Consider the following 12,500-nt stretch of genomic DNA (forward strand, 5'->3'; position numbering starts at 1 on the left):
GTTTATATTCCAGTTCCCTTTTCTTCATTTTCATTGGCACACAACATGCCATGCATTTGTTGCCCATCCCCATATGCCATTTTAAGTGCTCCAACCCCTGCAAAAAATACCTCCCCCCATACACAACTACTACCACCACCAAAAAAAAAATCCCTCTCTTTTTCTCCTTTCTCTAAATGTTTCAGAGCCATTAAAACTCTTGGTAGGTTTGGAATGGCAGAGTGATATGCCTGGAGCTGGACTGGATCCATTTTCCCCACGGGCCGTAACAAAGGTTTCATTTTAAATCCTGACACTGTGCAGCACTCCTTCTGGTCGGAGGTGGGGAGGGGGGTAGCACTTCTCATTAAGAGAACAGCAGAGTTCACTCTGCTTGAAAAGCAGTCACACTGGGCAAGTTTCAAAGCCATGTGTCTCCGTGTTGAAAGGCGGTAGAGAGCCAACACAGAACGACATGACAGAATGTCATGTGGGACAGTCTTGCTTCGAAGCTGTGTCTGAGGAAACCTCTTTCCTGGGATGGGAACTGAAACATCCATTAGCACTCCCTAGGTCAGACTGGGGCCTGAAAAGAGTACCAGGACAAATGTCCACATCTTTTTCTTAAATTTGTTTGTTTTTTTCAATTATTCCCTTTGCCTTTCAACTAAATTCAACATCAAAAACAGAAAAGAAAATCAAATGCATAAGGATGTAAGTTAGAGTAACTTCAATTCTGAGATATGAGGGAAGATGGATCTACTCAGACAAAATCAGCTTTGTCAGGCAGCAACCAAGGGACACACAGATAAAAGGCTTCCTCAGAGCTCAATAATGCAGTTTCTGATTCCCAATTTTGTACCTAAAATGCTATCTGATTTTGGCCTCAAACTACCTCTTAAGTAGTTCTACATCTTTCTCTTCGCTACAATCCATATTATAGAATAAAAATTATACTAAAACAGAGACAGTGACAGAATACAATTTATGTTTAGGAAAAAACACACAAAATAAAATGATCGTTTTTATGGATACATATGTAAATATGTAAATGGAGTAAAAAGGTCCGAAGAGTACACAACTGAATCTCTAGTACTATCTCTGGAGAACATAGGAGTTGGAAGAGAGTTGAGAGAAATTTAGCCTTAGTTGTAATGCTACATTTTAATAAGGAGATTTTGTGTATTGCTTATGCAATAATTGTTAGCCAAGAAGCAGCAATAGCACTAGCGGCGGAGGAGGAGAGAAAGCATACATGGAGGGTAATTTGTAACAGCAAAAAATTGGAAGCAGCCTAGAATGTTCAATAATAGCAGGTTCAATAATTAAGAAGGCACACCTGTAAAATTGAATTCTATTTTTTAAAAATTGTATTAGATTTTTTAATCATGTGGATAAAGTTTAATATATATTAGATGAAACATTTCAAAGTTGTTCAATGTGAACGCCTTTGATGCATATTTTAAAAATAAATGTGTGTGTGTGATGTATAGAAAAAAATACATCAAGTACCAACAGCGAACAGTTTTCTCTGGATAGTGAGAATATGGGTAATTTTTTATTTCTTCTTTTTCTTGGGTTTTTAAAGTATTTTACAGTAGGCACTATGTGCAATAAAAAGATTTCTCCTACAATGCATACTATAGATTTTTTACATAAAACATTTATAATTTTAAAAGTAATAAAAAGATTTCTCCTACAATATATACTATGGGTTTTTAGGTAAAACATTTATAATTTTAAAAGTAAATCAAAATACAAATATAGTATTTTTAACAATTCAAAGACCAAAATAAATATATCAGTCTTTGAATTCCAAGAGATCTTGAAACTATGCAAACAGCATGACTAGGCAAGCAAGTAAAACTAAACTGGTAACTTCAACCAAGGCGATAATGGGAGGCAAAATTATTCTGTTTATCACAAATGAAAAGGCTACAGGCCGAAAGCTTCTCAACCTCCCTCGGCAGAGTCCAAGTGTAGTTCTGATTCCGTTGCCTCTCGCTGGGAAAGCAAGTGTCTGTCAGGAGCCACTTGGCATTCCCGGCGGATTCTCCTTCCTAAGCCTAAGAGAATTTTGTCCGGTCCTTTAAAACTGCAGAAGATATAATCATTTTCAGGATGTGTGTTTCACAGACTTAAAGGACTACTTTCCAAAATGATCTCTAGAGACACCTTGTCTCATTTGAATGTCAGTTTTAAAAAACCAATTTTTCAGACAACACTGGAACTTATACCCAGGAGTGACTCAGACAGTGACTAACAGGGCAGGACCCAACCTCTCAGATGCTCAGGAACAGAGCTGAGCTAGACAACATTGTCTTCAGAAAAGAATCAGACTTCATAACTCTTCTCAACTTCTTAGTCTTTAAAAACTGAGTAAGACAAAAGCAACCCAGTAGCAAAAACAAACAAAAACAAAACTAAGCCATATGACAAGGGTAGAAATGAGAGAAAGAAATTATAGCACTACAGAACATTAAGGACTGGAGTGGACCTTGGATATCATCTATTTAAACTACTGATAAGGAAATGGAAGCCCCCAGAGGCTTTGACTCGTTCACTCTCAAGGTCTTATAACTAGTCAGTGGTGAAAACTGACTAGTTTTGGCACGTGATTCCATCTAACATGCTGGACCTCTTTTTCACTGGATGCTGAGAGTAAAGAAACTCATGTTGCACACAGTAGGCATTCAAGCACATCCTCATGCAATTTGGAATGCTGGGCACAGAGAAGACGAAGACTGGAGAGCAATGGTTGGGCTTTTCTTAAGGGATAGGCAGGACAGTGGATGTGTCTTCAGCTGCTCCCCATTACAATCTCCTCACTCTTAATTCATTTTCAACGCCTCCCACATTTCACATCTTCTTAGTAATTAGGCAACAGTCCATGTTGTTGTGTGTGGCTTGGACTCATTGCTTTTCTTGTCTTACAGACGTCTATACTTTAAAAAAAAAATAGGAAAGTTATTGCTATTTCTGCCTTCCAGAATAAATATGGGGCAAAATTCTCTTTTACCTCCAGGACAGCATAGGAGGAATACTCATCAAGGGGCCGGAGTGCCTAGAATTGCATACATTTTCCTCATGTGAACACTACTGTAACTCATTTTTTATGAAGGTGAAGCTGGACTGGCCTTATCATTTGCCAACAGAATATCTTGTATGCAGGAATGGAAGAGATACTGAAAAGTAATCTGGACCACAGCAAACCATCTCTGTCAAATTAGATAATCTATTCTTTTTTAAAGGGTTCCAAAGAAGGAAATTCCTGAACATATCCCTGTGTGAAATTTTCTTACACCTAACCCAAATCTCTCCAGCTGCAACATAAGCCTATTTTCTCTTGCTGTCGTCCCACAGAAATCAAAATTATCTGGTTATAACTTTTATAGTTAAACACAGTTAGGAGAACCCACAGCTGTCTTTAAATAAACCTTTGTTTTACCTTAACTTTTTTAAGATTAATTTTTCCCTCTCGGCAATCATCTTCTAGCTTTTTAACCATTACTGTGGTTCTTTCCTAAGCCTTCTCCAAAATATATATATATCTAAATGTCAGAATTTTAAGTGAGGGGGAAAAATGTTAATGTCCTAACTTGATTAAAAAATATCCTAAATATTCCTACATTCTGGACCAAGATTCATACTTTCTTTGGCCCCACAAGTCTCTAAAAGACCCAACACATACCCACAGCAGTGGGTCTTGACCAGTAACAATTCTGCAACCACCCCTTACCCCCTGAGAGCAGTTGGCAATGTCTAGAGACATTTTTAATTGTCCCAACTGGGGGAGGGGAGTGATGTTACTGGCATGAAGTGGGTAGAAGCCTGGGATGCTGTTAAACATCCTACAATGCACAGGACAGCTCCCTACAATGAAGAAATTATAAGGCTCAAAATATCAATAGTACAGAGGTTGAGAAGTCCTGACTTAAAGCAACACGGTACATGAACATTACATAGGAAAACAGGAGAAAAACTGAGTGAAAAAGTAGTTAGGAAAAGAAAGATTTTAAAAATGAAAGCTGAAAAAAGATGATAAAATATAAAGAACCATAGTAGCTATTTTAAGTGCAGCACAATAGTATTCCTTACTATGATGCGATATTATATAAAGTGATGTTATCATTTTGCTCACTTGTAACTGCAGCTTACATAACTCACTAATGATTGGCCTGAGTCTACTATAACCTACTAGAATACTAGTTCCTTCTCTCCAGCCTTTTAGTCTACCCATTTCTTTAACAAGTCACTCATTTATACAACAAATACTTACTGAGCATCTACTACATGACAGGCATTAACATAAAAGTTCTTGTCAGAACAGAGCTTACATGGGGGTGGGGGAGATAGTGAGGGGGGAGCTACTGATGCACCTGGTTACTTTTCCTAAGTGAATTACCTCACACTTACTTCTACTTCTACTAATAGAGATACGTCTACTGGCAGCACTCCAAGTCATTTAGATTAGGACTACCCTTGTGATGGCTGTCACTGTCCCTCCCTCTTGACCAAGTCGATGACAAATGAATATGTAATAAGCACACTTTCTAGTTCACCATTCATAAAAAATGTTTCTTCAAAGCTGGACAAAGCCTTTCAGTCTCTCCCACTAAGGAAAACTTCTACAGCATTACAGATAAACTTACAAGGTTATGACAGAAAGTGAAAGGGAAACACTGACAGCAACAGTGGGATCTATAATCCAAAACAAATCACCTCAAAGGGTAGCTCACAATAAAACCTCCAATTCAGACAAAATTAAAACGCAGAAGAGCTGTCTGAGAGCACCACCACCTACTGCTCTTCTGAAGAGGCCCTGAGCACACCTCTGCTCCAGTGGGCGGGCACTAGTCAGGCTTTTAGGGTCATTTGTTTTACACAGTGAAGAAAAACTCTGATCCACCAAAGAAACACCCTAAACTTGACCTCTGTCCAGGGATTTAATGGGTGAAGTAACAGGGTTTTTGCACACAACAGCTTCCCTGAGATTTATATGTAAATCCACGAGAGATGGCAAAACCACAGCAAATCCTTAGCATTTACTGAGATCAGCAGTATGGCACAGGAACCTGAGCACAGGAAAAAGGGGTATGGTCCAGGAAGAAGAGAAAATGTTGGAGGGAAAAAATGTTACTCTCCTCTTTAGGGAAAATGAGTGGACAGTATTCCCACTAAGGATGACCACTGACAGCTGTGCCCAGGAAATGAGCACGACTTCCTTGAGGAGCTCACTAGGGGCTGAGCTGGAAGACAGAGGAAAGAGAAACCCAGAGGGATGAGGAATGGGGCTGAGAAAAGACTATGTTTAAAGGGAGCTTTTATAAAGGTAGAGAAAGAAGAGACAGGGGTGGAGAGCAGTATTTCCCAAACCTCATGAGCAAAGTAGGAGAGTGAGTGAAGGGAAGAGAAGGTGGAGGCCTCTAAGAATTCACACCCTGTGCCCTCAGTTACAAACACAGTCTAGTTGCTAACAATATTAAATTCCAAAATGACTTGTAATGTAGGAAAATAAAATAAACATCCTGCACACTTACCCAATCCGGGTAAACAGCTTCCCATGGGCATGGAGAAAACTGAGGATGAACCTTTTGTTCAGCTGCATGGGAAAAAGAGAGGAGAAAACAATTAAACTTTCCCCAGTTTCCTGTTACTGAACAGAGTCCCTAGTGACACAATAACCTGGCCAGGGTCTAGGGGGTGGGCACTAGGGATGGGAACCAAATGGACATGCCCAAGCTCTCATACAGACCCAGGGCATATGCCCAACAGCTGCTGCTCAACTGAGCCAAATGACAGCAAGCTCAGTGAGGGGACAGCACCCTCTGCTGGCAGCACTGTGTGCAGGGAATGAAGCGCTGAATCCCAACTAAACTGGGTAGAAAGATGCCTGCAGCTAGCTCTGAGATCTAGGAGCCACCCTTGCCCCACAGCGATAGAAACGGACAAGGACAAAGATAATACAAATTTTGGATAAGTCCCTAATTTTGTTTATGATCTATTTTTCCATCTAACCAACAAAACAGTAGTCTTTGGTAAACAAGGGTAAAGTAACCTACCACTAACTAGTTCATCAGATTATATTTCTCCATCTTTTTTTTTATCCTCACCTAAGGATATGTTTATTAATTTTAGAGAGAGGAAGGGGAGAGAGGAAGGGGAAGGAGAGGGAGAGAGACAGACAGACAGACAGACAGACAGACATGGATATGAGAAATATCGATTGGTTGCCTCCCATAAGTGCCTTGATGGGACCATACAGCCTTGGTGTATGGTATGATGCTCCAACCAACTGAGATACCCAGCTAAGGCTATACTTCTTCATCCTTTAAGACTAAATTTCAGGTTCAAGGTCTGGAACAAAATATTCAAGTGTCTACAAGGGGCCAGGTTTGAAATAGGCTGGTGGTGACAGCAGCAATCAATGGCTTGTCCACTCCAGTTGTTTTTTGGGGACCCTATACTATCATTTCTTTCCTTTTTTTTTTAAAGAACAGCTGAAAGCTGGGGTTTTATATGAAATTCTCTGGCTTTTAAATGTTGGCTAATAACAAAAAAAATCTTAACATTAGGCAAGCCCAAAGCACAAACATGCCAGCCACATCTGGCCCATGAGCTAACAAATTTAAAATCCCAGTTCAATGTTCTAGAAAACCTGCTGCTATGAGGGGAGAGATTCCTCTAAACAAAACAAGGGTGGGGGAACAAATCAACTCCAAAGAAAGTAGATACAGCAAAAAATCAAACCCTGTTGTCATCTTCCCTGGTCTCCTAGAAGCAATATGCTCAGACAAGCCAGACAAGAGTAACAGTCTTGATCTCAGGGGAGTGGCTGGGGCAAGAAACAGTCCAGCACGCTGGATGCTCTGCCCAACAGGAAAAATTCTTCTGGTTTATCCCCTTGCAAAACAGAGTATCAATTAAGTTATGGTCATTCTATATTTGTCATACGGAAGCTAGATGTAGGAAAAGAAGTGCATTCTCACCCCACCAATGATTTCAAGAGCAAATTCTACAAACAAGCTCAAACCTTTATTTTTGCATAAATGAATTACATTTAGTCAGCAATACTATATCAAACACTGAGCTATGTAGTTAAAAAGCTCAGGGTACTTCACTGAAGGTAACCTCTCCCTACAGTGAGGTGGGTCAGGGCCATGGACACTGAGTTCCATGAACAGAAGGGAAAGGAGAAAAACTGCTGCAAAAACAAATTGCGAATGGTTATATCACCATTAGCCACAAAACCTGGGGTAAAATGTAAGTCCCTAGATTTACTAGCAGAGGAATGTGGTGAAAAACAGACTTTCTTATCAAATCTCTGCCACTTACCTGCTGTGGGATCTCAGATCTAACCTCCCTAAATTTCTCGCTCTACACATGGAGATAACAGTACCCATATATTAATGTGTTGGTACATGAGATAAGGCAAATAAAGCATGCTTGACCTACTGTAAACACTAGAGTGTTAGCTGAACATTCTTTCCCAATGAATGATAAAACAAGTAATAAAATGTTAACAACTGGAGAATCTGGGTAAAGACTTTATGGGAGTTCTTTGTAATATTCGTACAACTTTTCTACAAGTATGAAATTTTTTCAATAAATAGGTAAGCCCTAGCTGGAGTGGCTCAGTTGGATAGGCATCATCCCACTAAGTCAAGGGTCACTGGTTCAATTCCTGGTCAGGACACATGCCTGGGTTGCAGGGTCCCCTGCCCACCCCTCAGCACCACTGGGACATGTGCAAGAGGCAACCAATCGATGTTTCTCTCCCTCTTTCTCCCTACCTTACCCTCTCTCGGAGAATATATGAATAAATGAATGAATGAATAAAGTAAAATATGTATACATTCTCTCGATTCCTATTTTAACTCAATTATCCCTTTTCCCACAATCATAAACTGGTTAACTCATCCATTACTAGGACAAATCCTTTGTAGTTAGCTATATTTATATATACAGGGTACTTTGGTAGAAACAAAACAATCTACCCATTTCATTCAAGGCAATTACCATCCCCCAAGCCACAAGGCAATTCAGAAATTTAAGCAACTTAAACAATAAATAGCAGAATTAGAACTTGAACCCAGGTCCTCTGATACTAAAACGTTCTCCTTCCCTTATACTGCATCTATCTCAGGAAAAGAACTGGTGAGCTTTATTCATGAAGGGCTGATGAGAAAATAGGAGCAAACTAAAAAGCAGTTCAGTTTTACATTTAAGTTTTTCTTACCTATTAGGTAGGAAACTCATACTGTGTGACCCACAATGCCTCCTGGAGTAAAATGAGAGCAACAGGAGGTTTCTGAATATTGTAGTTCTATCTATACTTCCCAAAGATCCAGCGTTCTCCCTGATCTTAGTTAATGAGAACCAGTGGTTTGTTTGTAGTCTGAAAGTATCTGTCACCCTAAACACATAGTTGACCCTTGAACAATGAGGGTTTGATTTGCATGGGTCCATTTATACATAGGTTTTTTCCATTAAATTCTATACATGTATTTTTCTCATTCTTATGTTTTTCTTAATAACTTTTTTCTAGGTTACTTTATTGTAATAATACAGCATGTTATATGTTAATACATATAACATGCAAAATAGGTATTAATCGACTGCTTATGTTCTTGGTAAGGCTCCAGATCAAAAGTAGGATGTTTAAAAAAAAAAGTAGGATGTTTAGTAGTTAAGTTTTTGAGGAGTCAAATGTGGTATGTGGGCCCTGGCTGGTGTGGCTCAGTGGATTGAGCACTGGTCTGCAAACCAAAGGGTGGATGGTTAGATTCCCAGTCAGGGCACATGTCTGGGTTACAAGCCAGGTCCCCAGCCCGGGGTGTGTGAGACAACCACACATTGATGTTTCTCTCCCATCTCGTTCTCCCTCCTTTCCTCTCTCTCTAAAAATAAAAAAAAATTCTTTTTAATCTAAAAAAAATTTTTTGGATTTTTGACTGGTCATCAGAGCCTGACCCCCCCACATTGCTGAAAGGTCAACTATAACTTTTCTTTTCTTTTTTGTTCTTTTCATTTCTTTTCTTTCTAGCTTTGTCAGTTACACTAAGAAATTAATTTTTTAAAAAGATTTTATGTATTTATTTTTAGAGAGAGGGGACAGGAGGGAGAGAAACATCATTGTGTGGTTTTCTCTCACACGCCCCCTACTGGGGACCTGGCTGGCAACCCAGGCATGTGCCCTGACTGGGAATTGAATCAGTGACCCTTGGGTTTGCAGGTCACCACTTAATCCACTGAGTCACACCGGCCAGGGCTGTACTTTCTTTTTATTGTCACCGATAACACTTAAAGTAGGAAAGGAGTTAAAAACGTAGATGCATTTTACATGTTATAGTGAGATAGTAGGTTTGTTACACATTGATCACTATGGGCCTAAGCAACACTATATGTAATAATATGAAGTTGGCTAGTACTAAGGCAGAACTTTTCGACAAACTAAGTGCACCATAAGGAAAGTCTTAGTTTGAGCTTCCTCCCCCTCCAACACATCATAGACTGACTTTCATTTTTGCAACTTTTTGTTTTTTACCAATACACTCAGATAGTCTCACTCAGGTAGAGAAAGAAATGTTACTCCTTCAATGGTGAGACTATGTGCCTCCAGATCTTTCTTGCACATTTACACACTGTTCACCAGAAACTAAAAATGCTTCTTAGGTATAGCCCTGAGAGACAGTGCTGTAATTGTGAAAGGGCTCCTAACTCTTTATTTCAAGTCCAAACCCAAGTCACTACAGATCATCGCCTGAGCCTTTTGTACCATCTAAAAGCAGAGACCCAAAGAAACACTAATGGCAGTAGTTTGGATAGCTGTCTCTAGCCACTCACAATGGTATCTGTCCTGCCATTAACTATGGAGTTTCGAGTAAAATGATTTGGGTTGTTCCTCAACTGTAAAATGTAATTTCCACCTCTGCCACTACCTAACGCAGAGCTGAAAGGACAAAAATAAATAATACAAATTAAAGCATCTTGAAAAGTAAATGTTTTATGCAAGGCTTGGTAATTATCACTCAAAACTGCATAAGTGCTTTGTGAACTCTGGAGCAAAGAAGGAAAAGAAGCTGCTCAAAGGCAAAAATACAACACAAGAGGAGAAGATTCTGAAATATGCCCAATTTCCATTCCTAAATAGTTGTGTGTAAAGTTAAATTTCTAAAAAGTGAATCATTTGAAGGACAGTAAACGTAGTCAGTATTAAAAGGAATTCCAATGTGCATTTTTAAAGTGTTTTGAGGAGCATAAATTATCATTAATTTATCTGTCAGGAATGTTTCTACTTTTATATAACAAATATTAAAAAAAACACTTTGTTGTATTTTTAAAAGTGGGCTCTATCCTCTTAGATATGAGACAACATAGGTAGAGACCAGATTTCAATGGTACCTATTAGTAAATGTCCGGGACTTTCAGAGCATGCATTCGAAGCCCATTTATCATCAGCCTAAAGCACTGAGGACATCAAAGGGTAAAAAAGAGGGTGTGAGCACAGAGGCTATGCTGCTCACCTTCATCACGCTCCTATGCCAGGCATGGTCAAGAGCAAACCAGCAAGACAGGGTCACAAATGCCAAGAAACTTATAGTCCAAAAACAAAAGATAAACAAATAACATACCAACTTGCCAACTCCCCGTTTATTCTCTGAAACCTAAGACAAGGCCTAAGGGCTATGAAGGTTCCAGGGGGCACGGCGTAGCCCCTGACTGTAGCTATCCCTCAGCCAAGGCAAGTCTACAGTTGTGAGAGGTGAGATCTAAGGAGAGGTTAAAGAAATGGGAATGGGGGCAGCCTGGCACACAAAATGTGGGAACCCTATCAGTAAGTCAGTAATGCACTAATGATTTGGTAAAGATAAAAATTATTCATTACAACTTTCAGTATTGAACTTCCTAGAATATAAAGAGCCACACCGAGCCTGAGGTAAAGCAAGAATGGTGATTACTCCTCACCTTTAGTTTCTCCACCTCTGAATTGTTCTGGGCAGGATGACAGCTCAATTAGCTCTAATTAAGCACAGGTTCCAGGTAGAGATGTCCTACTTAGACAGCTGGATCTGAGCCATGTGAATTCAAGTGTAAAACGTGCCTCTTAAAACCACCTCTTTAAACTAATGCACCTCTCGATACAACGGCTCTCACCCTCACACTGCAGCTTAGTGCTGGCTCAACAAAGTCTTACTTCAAAGCAATTTACTGGCTATTACTTCATTATCTCTCCTACTTAAAGCCAGCAGACTGGAGGGAAATTGGGCTAAAGGTCAAATCAGCAGCCAGCTCCAGAAAACCCAGCAAGCAAGCAGAGGGACAGCCAAGCTCAGAATACCCAGCAGGCTCTCAGGAGGGAAACTGGCACTAGGTATAAAAAAGGAAGGAACCACAACTTTGTAATTGTTCTGTATTTACTGCTCATTCATTTGAAGGGAGAGAGTAGACCAAAATGGTAGTAGGACAAAATGGTATAAACAAAGACTACTGATGGTAAAAGTCAAAGATCTAGGTTCAAATCTTGGTTATAACATTATTTGTTATATAATTAATCACAAGTCACCACATCATTCTTTAAATTGAATTTATTGGAGTGACAGTTAATAAAATTGTTGGTTTCAGGTGTATAATTCTAAATACATAATCTGTATATTATATTGCATGTTTCTCACCCCAAGTTCACCTCATCTTTCTAAAGCTGTTTATTCAACCAAAAAATGAAAAGGTTGAATGAGATCAGTATCAGCAATTCCATAACTCTAACGGTCTGTGCATCACAAGAGCTTTTGTAAAAAATACAGATTCCCTCGGCCTAGAGAAGCAAAATCATCACAGAAAGAGAGAAGGGAACTGCACATCAGCATTTTGAAAAGCTATCCCAGTGCCTAGCTGGTGTGGCTCAGTGGATTGAGTGCAAGCCTGTGAATCTGGGGGTTGCTGGTTTGATTCCCAGCTGGGGAACGTGCCTGGGTGGTGGACCTGGTCCCTGCTGGGGGGTATACCAGAGGCAACCACACATTGATGTTTTTCTCCCTCCCTTCTCTTCTCTCTAAAAATAAATAAATAAAATCTTTAAAAAAGAAAAAAAAAGGTCTCTAGGTAATTTTGAAAGATAACCAGACTTGAGAAAACAATAGCTAGATCATGAGTCAGCAAATTACGGCCCTAAGGTCAAATCTAGCCTGCCACTGGTTTTTTGCACGGCCCATGAGCTAAAAATGTATATATACTTACTTTATCCTCACTCAAGGACATTTTTTCCTTGTTTTTGAAGAAAAAGAATGGGAGAGAAGAAGGGACAAAGAGAAACATCGATGCAAGAGAAAAGCACAATCAGTTTCCTCCCGGAAGTGCCCAGACCAAAGATTGAACTCAAAAACTAGTTATGTGCCCTGATAGGGAATCAAACCCACAACCTTCTGGTTATGGGACCGACACCCCAACCAACTAGCTACACTGGCCAAAGTGGATTTTATATTTTTTTAACGGTTAAAGAAATCCAAAGAATATTTCACGGT

General features: G+C 39.6%; 1 protein-coding gene across 2 annotated transcripts in view; it reads right to left on the reverse strand.

Moving 5' to 3' along the window:
* SMG6 (SMG6 nonsense mediated mRNA decay factor) overlaps positions 1-12,500 on the reverse strand; it is a 235,905-nt gene that overhangs the window by 176,514 nt on the left and 46,891 nt on the right. For both annotated transcript variants that reach the window (XM_037070398.1, XM_037070399.1), the window contains exon 9: positions 5,520-5,581. In XM_037070398.1, coding sequence (XP_036926293.1) covers positions 5,520-5,581 — 62 coding nt within the window. The remainder of the gene's footprint in view (positions 1-5,519; positions 5,582-12,500) is intronic.

This window comes from Sturnira hondurensis, unplaced genomic scaffold (assembly GCF_014824575.4).
Source record: "Sturnira hondurensis isolate 20B ecotype Veracruz unplaced genomic scaffold, ASM1482457v3 Scaffold0018728, whole genome shotgun sequence".
Lineage (NCBI taxonomy): Eukaryota > Metazoa > Chordata > Mammalia > Chiroptera > Phyllostomidae > Sturnira > Sturnira hondurensis.